We start from the raw sequence: 19,501 nt of genomic DNA, 5'->3' as shown, positions 1-19,501 counted from the left end.
AATACAAAGGTAATACATTTCAACAATACATCTTGCAATACAGCTCCAAATTACATCTCAGTACATTGCAGTACATTTCAGAACATCTCTGTACATTTAGCTAGAACTTTATTCAATCAAACTTTGACTCATTCCAAGCCTTGTCACCAGTTTGCCAAATTTCTCCTCACACAAAGGCTTGGTCATTATCTCAGCCACCATGTTTTTAGTGTCACAAAATGTTAGGTTAACAAACCCCTGCTGCACACAATCCCTTACGTGAAAGTATCTGACACTAATATGTTTTGTTCTTTTGGTATGAGCTTCTGATGTGGCTATCTTAATGCAGGTCTGATTGTCTTCATATACAGTAATCGGAAATTGCATATCAATGCCTATCTCCTGCATGAGCATTGCGAACCATTGTAGCTCATTACAGGCCTGTGATAGAGCCACATACTCTGCTTCTGCACTTGAGGTTGCCACCACATTTTGCTTCTTGCTGCTCCAGTCAATGCATGACCCGTGCCACATCACAACTATGCCAGAGGTTGACTTACGACTGCTCAGTTCCCCTGCATGATCTGCATCCACAAAACATTCAAGACCTCCTGTCTTTGCTCCTGACAAAACCAGACTCTTTGTCTTCGTGCCTTTCAGATAATGCACTATCCTTTTAATCCCTTGCCAGTCAGCCTCTGAAGGATGCTCTACCTTCCAGCTTAAAATACTGACTGCATTACATATGTCTGGGCGAGACACCTTCACCAAATATTGCAATTTCCCTATTATGCGCCTGTACTTCTCTGGTTCTGTACAGGGCGTCTCCTGCACATTCTGTTGGAAAGCCACAACCATTGGAGTCTTCACAACATTGCATTCTGTCATGTTGCATTCTTCTATGATCTGATTTATTTTACTTTCCTGACTCAATGTTATGCTTCCGTCTTCTGCACGCACAATATCCGTGCCTAAATAGTGTGTGACAGGCCCCAAATTCTTTGTGTCCACCTGCCTGCCCAGTTGCTCATTAAATTCTCATTCCTCTTGCTGCTCATGATAAAAATACATGATGTCATCAACGTAAACTGCACAGAACGTGGTTTTCATCCCCTGTCTCTTTATATACACACATGGATCTGCCTTGCATCTTTGGAATCCCATTCCATGCAACACTCTGTCCAATTTCTCATTCCAGCAGCGTGCACTTTGCCGCAGTCCATATATTGATTTATGCAGTTTACACACGAACCCTTCCTTTGACACAGAACCCGGAGGCAGTTCCATATATATCTCCTCTCTTAAATCACCATGTAGGAATGGCGTCCCTATATCGTAGTGATTTACACTCATGTTCTGCATCGCTGCCAGCTTCAGCAGCACACAAATGGACTCATGTTTCACAACCGGGGCGAAAACAGCATCATAATCTGTCCCATGCTGCTGGGTGAATCCCTTGGCAACCAAACGTGCCCTGTACCTCTGTACTTCCCCGGTACTTGCTTTCTTCTTCTTAAACACCCATCTGCAACCTATGGCCTTTTTTCCCATAGGTAAATTTACTAATGTCCACGTGCCATTCTGTTCCATGGCTTTCAATTCTTCCTGCATGGCCTGTTGCCACTTATTTTTCTCTGCCTCAGGCATCAGCCTAATTTCATTAAATGAGGTTGGTTCCGCACATTCCACGTGCTTCATTTGAATGGTTAATGCCGACGGTGTCACAACAGCAGTCTGTTTACAGCCCTGACCGTCATTTTCTTTCCGCCCCATTAAACTCAAGGCATCAGCACACTTCACACCCACGGTCATTCTAAACATCCCTTGTGTCATAAAACCCTGACAGACAACATTGCCACTTCTCTGCAGAAAACATTTTCCTCTATCAAATGTTACACAATACCCAGAATTCATCAGTTTTTGAACTGATAAAATGTTATGAGCTAATTCTGGAACAAACAAACATTCTGAAAGTATTCCAAGTTTATCAAATCTCACCAGTCCTCAGGCTTCCACCCGTTTGTGTGATCCATCTGCAAGTTGCACAAAATCTTGCACTTCTTCTAAAGCATAAAACAAACTTCTGTCTTTAATTAATATATGGCTTGCTCCGCTGTCAAGAATCCAGTTAACAGGTGCTAAATCTTGAGACTTCTGTTTACAAACAAAGTTCACATTTCCCTGCTTCAAGCCTCCGTCCCTGGAGTTTCGCTTGATTGCACAGTCTTTTCGGAGATGCCCACGAGCCCCACAGGCATAACAAGAATTCAGCCTTTGATGCTTGTAATCCTGTTTGCTTTCGGCTGCCTCCTCCGGTTCGGCATTTTTCTCCTCCTTGCTTCTGACAGCCTCCATCAGCTTGGCTCTCTGCGCCTCCTGCCTCCGCTGCCATTCCTGGGACAAATCCTGCAACGTGTCCCACATCTGTTTAGCCGACGGCTCATCTCTCACACACATCAGTTGAGAATCCGATAGAGCCAAGATTATAAACGCCTGCGCCCTCTGGTCTCGACGCTTCCAGGCCGCGGTCAATACCGCCGGGGGTGGTTCATCTATAATGTCCCATAAATCCTCTGTTATCAGCAAAGCCCGCATCCTCGGCTTCCAGCTGCCATAATTCTTTTCATTAAGCCGTTCCATCGGCAAGCCTCCCCCAGACAGGTTTACAGCCATGTTGCTCACCTCCGTCTGGTTCAATCAATCAAGCTGCCCTCTCTGGAACTCCGTCTGCCGTTCAGACCAGCAACTTACTCCTGTGTAATGCGCTGTGGATCTGGGCCCATAACCCCTGTTGACGTGTGTGCGTTGTTGCGGGAAACAGCATACATTACATTGGAGTTAAGTTGAGCAAGAAACTTCTTCAAAGCATTAGAGCATGTTAAGAGTATTTTATTAAGACATTATGGCTTAAGGCTTAAGAGTAAATACATGTAGAGTTTCTTCAGTCACCCCCCTTCTGGTACATTTCTCTCCAAAGGTAAATACAGAAGAGAACCTCTCAGTTCAGAGGCAATACACAGAGACCAGCCTCACAGTTCAGAGGCAATATTCAGAAGACACAACTTACAGAATCTGTTAGAACTTTCCCAGTTGCTATCTCACGTTACCATGACAACCGCTGGCCTTGAATGTCTGCTCACTCTCAGGCCAAGAGATAACAGTTACTTCTCCAAACTTGCAGGCTTTATGGAAAACAACTAGAGACAGTAATGCCCATGGGTCACAGCCCAACAGTTTTCCCGCTCTTTTCCTCTGTTCACCATTTTTGCTGTCTTTTCCCACCTTTTTTCTTCTCAGTCACCAGTGCCTATCTGTCCCTGGTCTCACTTAGCGCCTATCTGTCCCTGGTCTCCTCCTGTTTACTCTTCTCCTTAAACAAGGGACAAGCACAGAAAAGGAGGCAATAGAGTGGAAAGGAAAGAAGTAATCGGGAATTTAAAGGGACAAGCAAAGAAACAGAGGCAACAGGGAAGAAGTAATAAGGAGGGAAGAAGTAACGAGTTCATATATTACAAAAATAAAACAAAATAAGGAAAGAAAGAAGAAACAGGAAGGAGTTTGCTGCTTTGAAGTCATACCGCTCCCCTCTACCATGGGCATGTTCTATTGGCCTCCCTCAGTCCACCACACCCCTCTACCTGTGTGTGTGTTGATTACTTTTCCAATGCACCCTGCAACGCGTGCGTGTGTGACATGATTGGACCTCTTCATTGGACTATTTACATCTTGACTGATACTGCTTCCCTCTACTGTGTGCGTGTTTACTATGGCTGAGCTGCCTTCTGCTGCACCTAGAGAATCAATTACAGAACCACAACTCATCAGTGATGTGCAGCCGCTAGTCCCTTCGCAGCCACAAACAACTTGGGCTGTGCCTACAGCCAAGTCATCTAAACATAGGCTTTCCAAGCCCGCTCCCTCCAAATATACCAAGAAGTCACTTCTTTCTACTCAACAGACGGCTAACAGACAAGCTTGATATATCAGTCTTTTGTCTTCATGTGCCACTTCTATTGACAGCCAACAGAGACTGGAAGCGGCTTTCCAGTTACCTGCTGAGTCTTCAGAGGAAGAACTTGAAGGCTTCCCAGAATAGCCTCCAGTGGTTCCCCCTCACCAGGGAGTTCTCCTTTCACAACTCTCGACCCCCACACCTGACTAGCCTGGACCATCTACAGCTCCACCACAGCCTTAGTTGCCCTTGGATCCTCTGGCATATTTGACCCCCTTGCAATGTCTGCTTTTGTCCTGCCCGGAGCCCGAGATGGAGGCAAGACTTGGTTTAATTCTCGTTTTATTAGGGTGATGCTTGCATCCAAAGCAGTGCACTTCATAAACCTGTCTACTCTAGCTCACTACTTTCCCTAGCTAAACTACCTAATCAGTCTCTGCAGCGTTTGGGGAGAGTTGAATCAGCACTAGAGCCTGGGAGGGCACCTGCTTAAGTAGGGAAGGTCTTCGCTCGTAGATGACGGCTCCTCCAAAGTTCCACCCTCTCAAGGTCCCTTTTCTCACGCCGTCTTGTGCGGGGTGAGGGGGGGTGAGCCTCCGACGGCACATCGAACAGCAGGGCTTCACTAAGTGACAGCTCGGCTTCAGGGAGTGGGAAGCTGGTTGGCAGAGAAGCGTTTGAAGTGCCAGGCGGGGATTCCTGCGGGGGCATGGTCGGTGCATGCAAGGGTTGCTTCCCAACGGCTCAGGCGGGGGGCTCGCAGGTGGAGCGGGAACTGCCTCGATGGGGGGGCTGGCCGAAGGAGTCTGCGGGCTGACTGCGCTCCTCCTTCCTTCAATGCTCCCAGGGACCTCATCCTCATCTGAGTCCTCTCCCTGAGCTAACTCCTCTTGCGCCTGGGGCACAACAGCTTTTGAACCAGACATTTCTCTCCTATTTCAGAGATGTGGTGCTTGGTTCCATCTCCTCTGAGATTCAAGGGCCTGCCCCTACACATCGGGCATGACTCTCACCCTTGTCTGAGGTTTGTCTGGAACAACAACAGGCCTTGTCTCATAACCCCTTTGACTTCTCCAGAGGCAGGGTCCGACATGCCGTTGAGGCTGAGGCTATCCACTTCATCACTTCATCACCCCAGAGGGGGAGGAAGCGGAATGGAGCGGGGAATCGAATGGAGAAGAGGAGAGCTCGCATCATCTGTTTGACTCTATGGACTATCTTGCCTTATTCCACAAATCCTTAAATACTTTGGGACTTGATGGGCCAGTAGCTGAACCCTCATCGGCTCCAGTCAAGGGGGCAGAAGTACTGAAAGCTCCCACGTTTTTAGTTCATTCCTTCCCAGAGCCCGACCCACTTAATAAAATGGCAAAGGAAGAATGCAGTCATCCTCTTCAGGCACGTCATGTGACAACGTTCGCTAACAAATTTTATTCACTAGACCCTGACTTCATGGATTTTTTGAAAGTTCCTTAAGTGGATGGGCCTATCTTTGCTCTTGTTTCCAGATCTCTTCTTTCCAAGGAAGGTGATTCACAATTCAAAGACTCCTCTGAGTGGAGACTGGACTTCACTCTTTGAAGAACCCATGAAGCTTTGGCATATGCAATTTGAGCTTCCTGCATGGCCTCCCTAATCACCAGAGCCTCCATGATGTGGCTTGATGAATTACTCGACAATCCAGAGCCTGACCAGGCTAAATTGCGCAGGACCCTGGTCAAGCTACACAAGGCCACAGCATTTGTGGCAGATGCATCACTTGACACAATGCAATTTGCCACTAGGACTATGTCCATGGGTGGTAGCTCACCACACCCTTTGGCTATGCCACTGGGATGCTGACAACACTGCTTGTATCAACCTTGCCACGACCTCCTACTCTGGATCCCTCTTGTTTGGAGATGAGGCCCTCAAGGCGGTGCTCATTGACCCCAAGGATAAGAGGAAGCCCGTGTTAGCCACTACTAAATCACAGAGCTGCCCGTAGATCATCATCTTACCCATACCAGCAGTCCTTCTAGACTTTGTGGCCCACAGGTAGGGGCCGCGATTTTCTTTGGCCGCAGCCAGAATCAGTTCTCTGGATGCCAGAGGCGTACTCCATCCGCTGGCCATGGAGGCCATCAGCAGCACCAATACTGACGTCATCCCAATAGGTGGCATACTTCTACATTTTGCCAGAGCCTGGAGACATGTAGCAATGGATGCATGTGTGTGAGATACTGTGATTCAAGGTTACTTGATAGAGTTCTAGGAGTTTCTCCTCAAAGGTTCCTACCGACCTCCTTCTCCACCTCTCCCAAGAGGCGGGCAGTGATGACAGAGACAATAAGACACTTGCTGTCAATAGGCGCAATGGAGCCGGTGGATCTCGTTGAATTTTACTCAGGTGTCTACTCCGTTCTCTTTGGAGTGCCCAAAAAAGATCATTCATGGAGGGCAATCCTGGATCTCAAATTTCTCAACATCTTTGTCAGGCATCAACCCTTCAAGATAGAGTTCCTGGCATCAGTTGTGGAGGTGCTTCAGGAGGGGGACTTTTTGGCTTCTATCAATCTGAAGGAAGCTTACCTGCATGCCTGCCCAACCACAGAAAATTCCTGAGGTTCGCCTACAACTGGGCTCACTCCCAGTATCAGGCCCTTCCGTTTGGTCTCTCATTAGCTCCAAGGGTGTTCACGAAGGTGATAGTTGCTCTGGTGGCGTATCTTCGGCTCCAGGGGATCCACCCCTACCCCTACCTGGATCTCCTGGTGAGGGCACACTCCATGTCTCAGGCATCCATCCACCTACGTCTCATCCTTGACGTCTTAAGGGACCACGGCTTCCTTGTGAACTTGGAGAGGAACCACTTGATTCCAACACAGCATCTTCAGCACCTGGGAGCCATTTTGGACATTTCTTGTGTGACGGTGTTTCTGTTCCTAGAGAGAATAGCTGCCACCATTCACATCGCTTGCCATCTGATGACCAGAAGGATGGAGGATGTGATGATTCTAACCAAGGCCCTGGGACTCCTCATTTCTTTCACGTTCTCCCTTGGGCTCTCCACCATACCTGACCACACCAGTGGGCTTTGCTACCTTTTCAGCTGGACATCACCAATTCCAGACACAGGAGGGTACATCTCTCACCTCATCTGAGGGTGTTGTTTTGTTGGTGGCCAGTGGCCAGAAATCTGCAGAAAGGAACTCCCTTCAGAGAGGATTTTGATTACAACTGATGCCAATCTCCTGGGGTGGGGTGTCCATTGCAATGCCCTCTTTGTTCAAGGCCAGTGGACAGCTTCTGGGCAACGCCTCAACATAAATTTGCTGGAGTGTGAGCAGTGCGTCTGGCCCTCCTCCACTTTCATTCAAGGCTCCATCTGATTGATGTTCTCATTCGTACCGACAACGTCAGCTTGAAGGCTTCAGGGGAGTACACGGTTGAGGGCCCTCCAGGCAGAATTGACTTTCATCTTCAACTGGGCTGAACATCACCTACATTCCTTGAGAGGGGAGCATCTCAGCAGCGATCTCTATATAGCAGCAGACTGGCTCAGCAGACAACAGGTTCTTCCTTGAGAGTGGAAACTGCATCCCAGGGTATTCCATCAACTGGACTGTTGATTACGTCTGTTCTCTGCCGATCTCTTCGCCTTGTCTCAGCCAACTTCCAAGGTTCTTCGCCCAATATCATCAACAGGGCGCCAAAGCAATTGATGCATTGTCAACTCCTTGGCGAAAAGGAATACTCTATGCCTTCCCTCCGGTTCTGCTACAGGGACACATGATCAGGTAGGTTCGTCAACGTGCTCAAATTGTTCTCCTGGCCCCTTACTGGCCACGCAGGCCATGTTTTTCAGATCTGCTGGCTCTCTTGACTCAGGAACCGTGGTATCTACCATCATTGCCAGACCTGCTATCTCAGGGTTTAGTTCGCCATCCGGACCCTGGCTGGCTGAGTCTGACAGCCTGGGTGTTGAGCCGTCTTGAGATGTTTGGTGTTCTCTAAGGACTTTGTAGCTACCATTTTGGCCTCTAGAAGGCCTTCCACAGGCTGCATATATCAAGCAATGTGAACAGCCGTCGCTGCATGTCATGGTGTTTTAAACAGCAAATCCGTCCCTCCAGGGCTAAGGTTAATCACCTACTTGATTTTCTCCATGTGGGTTTCTCGATGGGACTGAAGCCTAATAATCTACGCAGGCATGCCTCAGTAATCTCATCCATACTGTCCACATGATCGGACCAGCTTTCTCTTGGGACACACCCCTTGGTCAAGTGTTTCCTGAGAGGGGCTTCTCTCCTGTCACCACATGTAGTTAATCAATTTCCCTCTTGGAGCCTTCCAAACGTCCTTTAGGCATTGCAACGTCTTCCTTTTGAGCCTTTCAAGTCTGCATCATTACGTTTGCTCTTGTACAAAGTCCTGTTTCTCGTAGCAGTTACTTCGGCGAAGAGGGTATCGGATCTGGCAGCCTTGTCCATTGTCTGCATCTTCCCCAAGGACCCTATGAAGTTGTGTCCAGATCCTACTTTTCGACCTAAGGTTTCTTCTGTCTTTCACTGTAGTCAGGATATCGTCTTGTCTTCCTTTTGCCCTCAGCTGACTCATCCCCTGGAGAAGGCCTGGCACTCCCTGGACGTACGTCAGGCCCTGAAGGTCTACCTGACCAGGACATTTGTCTATCTGAGTCTCTTTTCATCTTGTTTCATCTGAGGATGTTGGGGAAGAAGGTTACCAGCTCAACCTTCTCTTGTTGGCTGCGGGCTTGCATTACCCTGGCCTATGAATCTCATCAGATACCAGTGCCTCAGAACATCACAGTCCATTCTACGAGGTCGGCGGCCACTTTGCAACCAACGTACCCATTGTAGATACCTGTAAGGCGGCTGTGTGGTCCACACCAAATTCCTTTATTAGACACTATAAGGTAGATCATTATGCTACGACAGATGCCTCATTTGGTAGGCAAGTTCTACAACACGTATTATCTTCATCTTAGGCAGCCTGGGCCCACCTGATGTACTGCTTTGGTACATCCCACCTGATGGTATGCTAACTGGGGAAAACAGACTGTTGGTCTCACCTGAAAGGGCCCTGTTGAGGGGGTCTGCCTTGCTTTTTCTGGTGTTAATTTTGTCCATTGTTTAATAACCCTTCCATGTGCTTCAAATAAATACAGTTTATTTTAAATTATATTATATTTACTGCTAAGGCTTGCTGGAATTACAGTTGTTCACTGTTTGCGCATATATCCTATACGGAGTCAAGTTGTGTATTACTTATGTTTGCTGCTCCTTTTATTATTGTCTGCCTCGTTATATTAATGTCTGGCTGAGAGTGTTCAGTCTGAGGAGAGATGTCTGGATCCGGTGGCACAGTTCTTCTGGAATGCAATGGTGTCAAGCTGGAAGGAGCAGCTGAAGTCTTGACTCTCATGCATTCCTGCCTTTGGACACTATGCAGCACTACTACCCACCTGATGGTATGATACCTGGGAAAACCACCTTTCAAGTGAAACCAACGGTCCGTTTCCCCCCCCAGCTGCACCCACCTGGCCCACACCTGACAACAAATGTGATGCTGGGTGTGGGGCAGGTAAAGATGCAGTTGCACAGGACGTTAGAACCCATTAAAGTGTTCTTGGCAAACAGGGCTTGCCATCAGCACTCACCAGCTGATTGGTGCTTACAGCAATACCTGCTGGGATTTGCTGCGCTCTGGAGTTCCCATTTGGGAACACCATTGTGCAACTGATCCTTGTCCAAAGAGGGGCTTGCTGTTAATGCCGATCCACTTAGTTACATCCCGTTTAGGTTACTGTAACACGCTCTACGTGGGGCTGCCTTTGAAGACTGTTCGGAAACTTAAACTGGTACAAAGAGCTGCAGCCAGAGTGCTAACTGGGGCTGGTTACAGGGACCATACAACCCCCTTGTTACGACAGCTCCACTGGCTGCCAGTTTGTTTCCAGTCACAATTCAAAGTGCTGGTTTTGACCTATAAAGCTCTATACGGCCTAGGTCCAGGCTATTTGTCACACCGTATCTCCCCATATGAGCCTGCCTGGGCGTTGAGATCCTCAGGAGAGGCCCTTCTCTCAGTCCCAACACCTTCACAAGTGCAATTGGTGGGGACGCAAGATAGGGCCTTCTCGTGGCTGCCCCCAGGTTCTGGAACTCTCTTCCTAGGGAGGCACGAATGGCCCCTTCCTTGCTATCCTTCCGTCGGCAGGCAAAGACTTTTTTATTCCGATAGGCTTTTGGACTAGAAGATGTTTGAGATAGGGCCTCATAAGGTCTGTTGTATTGTTCTATGGTCCTATTCTTAATGTTTTAAATTGTCTTAGTATCTTAAGTGTACGTTTCATGGTTTTAATGTCACGAATAGTTTAATTCTATTTTAATTGTATATTTTTGTATGTTTTTTTACCTATGTGTAGTTTTTATTTGTAAGCCGCCCTGAGTTCCAGTTTTGGGAAAAGGGTGGGGTAAAAATAAAGATTCATTCATTCACTGGTGGTCACTGATAGCAAGCCCCATTGGTTCACTTGATGGCATGGTGACATCAGATAATTGACAGGTGGGCAACTCCACCCACCTGTCAAAATGACTCATGGGCTAGGGGAGCTCCAGATCCTGTTCCCTAACCCTGGCTTATATGAAGTTTAAATAACAGGTAAAAAGTATCAGTTGCCACATAATTTTAGGTGCTCTGGGAATTTTATTGGGGGGGGGGAATAGTAATCTGTCGTATAAATTAATATTACGTGAAATTATGCAGATAATTTAAACTTTTAAAGCATGTATTATGTCTGTATTTGCAGATATCGGTCTGGAGGAGGAAAATCTCAAAATCAGCTGACTGTGAATGAACTTCGCTTATTTGTTAGGCAGCTCTATGCTTTGCCATGTGTCATCAGCCAAACAACATTGCTGAAGGTAAGTTAGTGCTCTTGGAGATGGAGAGGAGGTTGTTTTTCTCTCTCTCCAGATCAGCCTTTCCCAACTGGTGTGCCTCCAGATGTTGTTGGACCACAACTCCCATCATCCTCAGCCATTGGCAATGCTGGCTGAGGCTGATGGGAGTTGTGGTCCAACAATAACTGGAGGCACACAGGTTGGGAAAGGCTGCTCCAGATAAACACTAAGAAAACAAACTTAAATTTCTAAACATTCCAAAATTAAGAAACGAATGTCATTATAGTTCTGTTTGTTGCTGTAAATTGCTCATTTATTGTGTAGAATACCTTTAAGCATGAAAAGTGAGACTAACAGAGCAATCTTGAACATGTTTACTTAGAAGAAAAACCACTGCATTCAGTGGAACCTAGGCTGCAATCCGATGCACACTTACATGGAAGTAAGTCCCATTAAACTCAATAGAGCTTACTTCTGAGTAGACATGTATTGGATTGCAGCCTTAATCTCTAGCAGCATGACTAGGATAGCAGCCTAAGCCCTTCATAGAAGGGGTTTGTATGTTACTAGGCCAGTTGCAGGTTGAAGGTGAGTTTTTTATAAAAACTTTGAAAAAAATTCACATAAATTGTTTAAAAAATTTAAGAGAGCATAAATATGAATGTTAACAAAAATAATTACAACCTAGACATAAATAAGCAAGAAACAAAATCTACAGCACACAATCAAATAAATATTTTGTGTAAATAAAGCAAGTTATGAACCAGTAATGAATAAAGCACTGCATGGTAAACATTCTGGACAGTAAATATAAACTGCAGAGCTAAGTAGGGGACTGACGTGACATTACATGTACAAAGCTTTCATATAAATATATATGGTTGTGCAGTTTTGGGGCTGTGTTGCTAATATGTAATGCTTGGCATACCGAGTGAATGGATTTCAGGTAAGTAAAAAGGCCTCTGGTTTAGCGTAATATTTAGCAATGAGAAAAACTCACACTTTGCCATACTACTGAAAAATGGAGGGCTGAAGCTGATTCAATGCAGGCTTAGCCAACAAAGTATATATAGGACTTGAATCTTCAGGGATTGTAGGGGTCTGCTTTAGTGTATTTCAAACTGTATGCATTTGGAGCAATCCTCTCCACTGTTGTTGCAACACAAAAGATATATGTGGATATAAATTAATTATATGCTATCCAGGTTATTGTATAAAGGCCTAGCTAATTATAAGCTCTTCTTGCTTTACAGTCAAAACTTTTGTTCATTCCCTATATCAACAAATATGAGAGTCTCTGTGTGTGTGTGTGTGTGTGTGTGAGAGAGAGAGAGAGAGAGAGAGAAGGATTTGGATGTTCTTAGCACAGTTGGAAGGATATGCCATTTGTGCAGTTGTGCTAATTCAGTGTACTGGGAATTTGCAATTGCAACCTGCTATACAGACATGGCCATCATGCCCATTTCAGAGGATTAAGGAATAAACTGTGGCTTGGTTTGCACACAATCTTAAGTCAGGATTTATTTAATAAACCAAAAGTTGTCCCACAGACTATCAAACAAACGGTGCCTTGTTTCTCCAAAGATTGTTTAGCTTTCTAGCTGCTTTTGCCTTGTGCCTTTTATAGCTTGGTGATGGCCAAACAGAACATGTTAAAGAAGGGGGCATAACACCAAGCCATAATTAAAACATGTTTGTAAGACCAACAAACCATGGCTTCAGATAATGGTTTGTTGGGAGTAAACAAACTATAGTTAAGCTGCTTGGCAATCACATACACTATGTCTTAGCATTATGTGCAAACCAGACATCTTATCTCATGTTTTGGTGTATACATTTGAATATAGCTTTAAATGAATGTAAATTGACAGATATGGATTAGTTATTTCCTTCCCTTTCTGGGTATACACCTTATCCAGAGTGTTGCCACTTCCTGTGAACAGAAGGCATATGAATTCAGATTGGAGCTGTACCTGACCAAAATCCAAATCTAAAAGTTGAGTTGCCCAGTTTGTACAAAATTCTGAAATACATTAGAAAATTTTGTCAGCATTTATTTAACAAGTCTTGTCAAAGTTGATTAGCTGTTAAAATGAGATGTATTCAGAAGTCCTAAAACCTGAGGGAAAAAATGATTAATTTGGACTACCTGGAGATAAATTCGCCTGGCATTCTGAAGAGCCTGCTAGGTTGGCTGCTACTTAGGTTAAAGTGACAGAATAGATTATTTAAAATTCTGGTGTGTGAGTTTTAAACTTTGACATATTTTGCTGTCTTATATTTCAGGATCTTCTTAATCGTGTGGAAGACTTCCAGAAGTATAGCCAAAAACTCCTTTCTGAAGAAATTCCCAGTGCTTCAGAAATACAGGAACTGTTGGATGTCAGTTTTGACTTTGATGTTGATCTTCCCCAGCTAAGTGAATTACGGCTTCGCCTAGAGCAAGCCCGTTGGCTGGAAGATGTACAGCAGGTTTGCTTGGACCAAAATTCTCTTACTCTGGATGATATGAGAAGACTTATAGACTCTGGTGTTGGACTTGCTCCTCATCCTGCAGTTGAGAAGGCAATGGCTAAGTTGCAAGAGCTCTTAACAATATCTGAACATTGGGATGACAAGGCTAGAACCCTGATAAAAGCCAGGTAGAAACTGAATCTTCCTCTTTCAGAACTGTTGCAATTACTACTCATTGCTTTCAAGTATTTATTCTCCTCCCCCCCCTCCAGCTTGCACAAAAATGAGGAAAGATGAATCTATATCACTGTGTATTGCAGAGCTGAAAAAGGGCAAGCAGGTAGGAAGTGGTTAACATCTTCCAGTTGAAGGCAAGGCCAGCAGGTTTGATGTCTGAAAAGAAAGCTCTTCTGATATTCAGCTTTTCTGTGTCTGCCTTTGAGAAAAAGCTGTGCTCTCAAGTGCTGGAGAATGAAGCCAACATTGTTCAGTAACTTCAATTTTCATTTTTTTATGAAGCTAATTTTTAAAGCAAGGTTTTAGTATTAGTATTTTAAGTTTTTATATAGCATATAGCAACATGGCATCACAAGCGTGTATGTTGTGTTACATGATTTTATAGGCAAGAACCTGCCCCTCGGGCTTACAGAGGCTGCATACACACCACACATTTAAAGCACATGATGTGCCCCTAAGAATCCTGGGAACTGTCATTTGTTAAGGGTGCTGGGAATTGTAGCTGTGAAAAGTAAATTATAGTTTCCAGGATTTTTTGGAGGGAAGTCATGTGCTTTAAACATATGGTGTGTATGTATCCTAATTATCGACAATGGGGCGGGGGGGGGCAACCAAAATGATCAAGGGGGAACAACTCCCTTGCAAGGAAAGGTTACAAAATGTGAGGCTCTTTAGGAAGAAAAAAGGCAAGTAAGAAGAGACATGGTAGAGATTTATAAAATTAAACATGGTATGGATAAAGTTGATAGAGAAGTTTTTCTCCCTCATAATATTAGAACTCAGAGTCATCCAATGAAACTGAATGATGAGAGATTCAGGACAGACAAAAGGAAGTACTTCCTCATTTAACACATAGTTAGAATCTGCTGTCGCAAGACATGGTGATGGCCACCAATTTAGATAGCTTTAAAAGGGAATAGACCAATTCATGGATGATAAAGCTGTAAATTGCTACTAGTAATGATGGCTGTATACTACTTCCAAGATCAGAGGCAGCATGCCTCTGACTGCCAGCAGCTGGAAAATGTCAGTGGGAGAGGGCTGTTGCCCTTATGTCCTTCCTGCAGGCATCTGGTTGGCCATTGTGGGACACAGGATAGTGGACTAAATAGGCCTTTGGTCTGATCCAACAGAGCATTTGTATGCTTTTAGATTAAGGGTAGGTAGGGATGAAATGTGGGCAGATGTAGTTATATGCACTTAAAAGATGGCTGCAGTTGAGAATGAATTCTCATTCATGCTGTCTAATTCTTGCTAATTCAGCATGAGCATAGTTGAATCTTACCTATATTTCTTAGCTGTACTTCTCTACATGTGAAATCCTATAAACATTGGTTACTTTCATTGAATAAATGGTACCAGGTGGCATTCACTGGAGTTAAGAAATAAATAAAAAATAAATTACAGTATGCTAAGTACTGCAGGCTAGCAGAGTTACAAGAGATATGCACACATTACATACACTACACATGCTCACTGGATATATTTAAGTATAATATTTGGTAACTAAAGCAGTATCTTTTTGCTGAAAAATGGTTGCGAAAAAAACTCACTCGCTGTGCAGCAGAAAAGCCTGCAAGCCAACAAGACTTTTGAGATGCCATATATGGGACCATTCCAAGCCCCACCCTGCCAGTATCATTCCTTGCCGCTATAAGCCTTCTTGAGGAAAGTGGTATGCTATTGCTATACTAGAGCTGTTGCTTCTGTTTTAATCTTGGATGCTATAAGAGTGTCAACCAGCAGCTTAGAGGATTTGCTGCTGCCGATTTAATCCAGTGGCTGATTTTTCAGAAACATCAGAATTTAGAAGGCAGGAGTCCTGCAACAGTGTCTTGGGCCTAGTTCTCATTACAGGGATAAACTTGTGTCTGGCCTGTACCACTTCATAGTGCAGATGGAGACTCAACACAGTGCTTCTCTGTATATTTACACGTGCACACACATAAAAAAACTAGTGTCAGGAAGATGACTAGACTTGAATTCTATTTTTATTTGTATAGAAGAGCATTAATTCATGTGAACTCCTATGTACACTGCAAAGCAGTATATCCCAGACATAGGTTTGCTCACTTAGAGAAGTTAATTGTGGAAATCTTTGCTTACTTCTAAATAGTAGATAATTGTAATATATAATGTAAACTGAATATATGTATGGAAATTGTATTCTTATCTGATTATATACCATATTGATGATCTGTGCCATATGCTATTGAGCAGATAGAAATTTCACTAGTTTTTTTTTAGTAACAATAAAGCACATTTTGGTTGTATGTGTTTATTTTAAGACCACGACAATCACTAATTAGTCTTGAAACAGCAGTCAAGGAGATGGAGGAAATTCCTGCTTATCTTCCAAATGGCATAGCTCTGAAAGATGCTGTAAAAAAGGCCAAAGATTGGCTACAGGAAGTGGAGGGCCTGCAGGTAAGAAAGTTATAACTACTGATTGTCCATGATGCTTATAGTTTGATTTTGCTGTAACTTCATTTCTTTATGTGGGCCGTGTGGTGCTCAACTGCTGGCAAAAATGTAAGTGTAGCAGTTGTATAATTGACGCTCCCTTGGGCAGGGATGGGGAACCAGTGAACCTTCAGATGTTTTTTGGACTCCATCTCCCATCAGGCCCAGCCAGGATGGCCAGAGTTGTAGTCCAGCCATAAGCTCCCCATGTTTGCCTTAGGGAGACATAAAACAGAATAATCCAGTTATTGTATCTCTGTTAACAGATTTATAATGCAACTCTTGCAGTAATCTAGAAGCATTCAATAACAAAAAAAGAAAAAAATCACATTTATATTTGGTTGATTTTGCAGCTAGAAAAAATAATTGTTACAGTACACATTATAAAAACCCAGAAATACCTATTTCTGTCTGGCACAAAATGTCTGGTTCATCTTATATATTTTTAACTTCGTAGCATACTGTCTTTTAATAAATGAGTTTTTTTAACATTTCTGCGCTGTTAGGTTGGTGGACGTGTGCCTGTGTTAGATACACTTGTGGAACTTGTGTCTAGAAGTCGCTCTATTCCAGTACATCTTGAATATCTGCCAAGACTAGAGTCATTAGTTGCTGAGGTTCAAACATGGAAAGAATGTGCAAGCAATACTTTTTTGAGTGAGAACTCATCTTACTCTCTTCTTGAGGTAAGCAATTTAAAGTATATTCACATTTGCTTTTGAGTTCAGAATTTGTGTGTTTGCAAAATATATGCACCCCATAGAAATTAAGCAAGTAGTAGTAAATGTTAGGGCTGTGCCTGATGTTTGCCTGTGAACATGTAATTCACATTGTATTTAAAGGCAAACTTGCTTCCAAAGGGACTATTGTGTGTTGCTCTTTTGGTGAAGTTAGCAAATGCTTGCTGCCACTATGTTTACAGGCTGCTGCTGCTGCTGCTTCAGTGCCATTTTTTGCCATTTTCCCCATTTTTCTTTCCTACCTAGAGGGATCCCAGCAAATCAGGGCAACATGGCATCGCAGTGGACAGATGCAGCTGACAGGGAGGACAGTGGTTCCAGGATGGAACATGCGGGTGATCAATCATTCAAAAGCATGTTGCTTCTTTAAGCAGGCAAATCACACAAGAAAGAGGAATTGTGATGAAAAAGCAACCCCCTACTTGCCCATTAGTTTTCTTACTGATACTAGGCAATATGCACCTGTGTGCACCCCAAATCTACACAGACAAAAAATGTAAATAGTGTGGCAGCAAAAAACCATGTAATACAAGAAGTAGTTTGTGACATTTCTATGCAAAGCTCAAATGTTAGATGGAACAGTTGCAACAGGAAGGAAACAAAGGGCAGCAGCTGCCTTGAACAGAGTTAGTGACGTTGACTTTGCTTGCTCCCCTGTTTGTGGCACCTACCTCTCAAGTAGACCTAGTGCAGGAGACCTGACTGCTTGGAAAGCTGCTACTAGCAGTTTCAAGCAAGCCTTGGCTCATTGGATCACTGTTTGGAGGCAAGACTATTAGAGGGACACTGTCCTTGGGTGATGGTGGACGTAGCACCAAAGTGTGTGCATGTGTGCCACCCCTTTGGGAGGCTGTGAAAGTAAAGGTGCCGCTCCACTTACTGTCTGTTTTTGTATGTGAGTGTTGGGATGCATGGTGGGCTACCCCAGGCCCAGAGTGAGAGTGTGGGACAGCCTGCAGAGAGAGTTGGTGTGTGACCGTTATCTTAGCTAGGAGCTGGGATGTGAGGTTGATAGGGTGAAAGCCTAGTTGTTAGCCATAGACTGCAACCCAGGTAAATGGGGAGTGAATGTGGGAATGAATGTTTTGATGTTTATTACTGGGGTTGGTGGATGCCTGGAATAATTGCTTTGTTACCTTACTGGTGTGTTAGGCTGCCTGTTTGTACTTGTACCCAAGGGGCAGTTGAGATTGAGAACTGTGGGAGGGTATGAGTGAATGTAGGTGTTTGTGAGTGGTATGGTGTATGTTGATCAAGGTATTGGTATGTTAGTCTGAGTGAGTATTTAGTGAGTGGGTGTATAGTGAGTCAGGAACTGTCTGGGTATGGCGGATAAAGGTGGCACCACTATCACAGTGACTGTGGGCAGAGGGAATTATGGTGTTATCAGGAGGATGGATCATCAGAAGATAAGTCGTCCCTTGTTCCATCTCTCAGACCTGAATTGGTCCAGGCGGTAGTTTTAGGGCCACTACTGCCTAGTCATGAATAGCCCATTTGCCAGACTGGAGTAGAGGACACTCTGTTGACAGGGATGATCCTCCCTCTGGGAGTGACAGGCAGGGTCTATTCCAATCTTCTGCCTCCTCTCTGGGGGGAGGAGTCATCCCTCTCACCAGACTGACCCTGTCTGTTGGTGAGACAGGATGTGGGTTTGGCCTGCTCTGCAGCCTTTCCTACTGTGTAGTTTTAGGAATTGCTTTCTGCCATGAATCCTCCTCTCCTGTTTGTCAGCATGTAGTGTGAGTTTTTTGTTCTTCTCCTTGGGGTACCTGTATCCTCCGGGGGGTTTGCCTCTTTTTCCCCCTCTCATTTTTTATTTTAAGGGTTTGGGGAGGGGGTATGGGCACCAAGGGGGGCGGTTCTCCTTTTTTCCTTTTCCTGTTGCCACTGGGACCCTTTGCAGGGCAAGGGAGGGCTGCACTGGGTCTTAGAGAGCTCCCCGGCTTCCAGCCCTGTGGCTTCCTCACTCTAACTCTTACTGAAGTTTTGGTGGGAGCACCATTTGGATTTTATCTTTTTGGTGGGAATACAATTTTGTTTTGTTTTTTCATCCTAATTTGTACTTTTTAAAAGGGGCTTTTCAAATTGGGCCATCCTTTATACTTTCCACACACCCCTTCCTTGGGGGAAATAATTGTTTTAAAGGGTCACTGGTGCTGTTTTCAGTAGGCCTTTGTGGGCCCTTGGGAGGTAGTCTTGCAGCATGCAGTTGCCCCAAGAGGGGTGGATCTTGTTGGGCCCATTCTGTCCCTTCCCTCAGGGGGCTTGGAGTCAAAGGCAGCAGCAGGCAGTTCACATCAAGAGGCTAAGAGGCGGGTCTGCCTGCAGGCTCTGGGGGAGAAGATGGTTTCTGTCGGGCTTCTTCCTGTCAAGAGGCTAAGAGGCAGGAGTGCCTTACCTCTGCTCTGTGCGGTGGTTGGCCCGCTCGGGTAGACTGGCTTTCTCATTCCCATGGCCCCTATCCTTCATCTTTCCTGTGGCTGCCAGCTTTCATTCGCCCCTATCTCCTGTAGGGGTTGTTTGAGTTCTTCTTACTCCAGATTTTCTCTTAAACCTTTTGGCTGTCCTTTCCATTTTCCCCTGTTCCCAGTAGAGGTTCTTTGGGGACACCTTAACTCTGATTTGCTCTTACTGCCTTTGTTGGTCCTTTCACACTCACTGAGGTTAGTGTGGGGGCAATGGCATCTTTTGGCTTTTCTGCACAAAGAGGGAAATGTCTGATTCAAATGAGATTTTGACTACTGCTTCCAGGTTCCCCTTGCCTT

General features: G+C 44.8%; 1 protein-coding gene across 2 annotated transcripts in view; it reads left to right on the top strand.

The window, feature by feature from the left end:
* The window catches only part of KDM5B (lysine demethylase 5B), a 97,762-nt gene that overhangs the window by 65,730 nt on the left and 12,531 nt on the right, over positions 1 to 19,501 (top strand). For both annotated transcript variants that reach the window (XM_061631780.1, XM_061631781.1), the window contains exons 19-22: positions 10,746 to 10,860; positions 13,126 to 13,481; positions 15,819 to 15,957; positions 16,500 to 16,679. In XM_061631780.1, the coding sequence (XP_061487764.1) occupies positions 10,746 to 10,860; positions 13,126 to 13,481; positions 15,819 to 15,957; positions 16,500 to 16,679 (790 nt within the window). The remainder of the gene's footprint in view (positions 1 to 10,745; positions 10,861 to 13,125; positions 13,482 to 15,818; positions 15,958 to 16,499; positions 16,680 to 19,501) is intronic.

The sequence above is a fragment of the Rhineura floridana genome, chromosome 6 (genome assembly GCF_030035675.1).
Source record: "Rhineura floridana isolate rRhiFlo1 chromosome 6, rRhiFlo1.hap2, whole genome shotgun sequence".
NCBI classification, from domain to species: Eukaryota; Metazoa; Chordata; class Lepidosauria; order Squamata; family Rhineuridae; genus Rhineura; species Rhineura floridana.
Note: the sequence above shows the minus strand (reverse complement) of the source record. Positions and strands in the feature narration are given on the sequence as shown.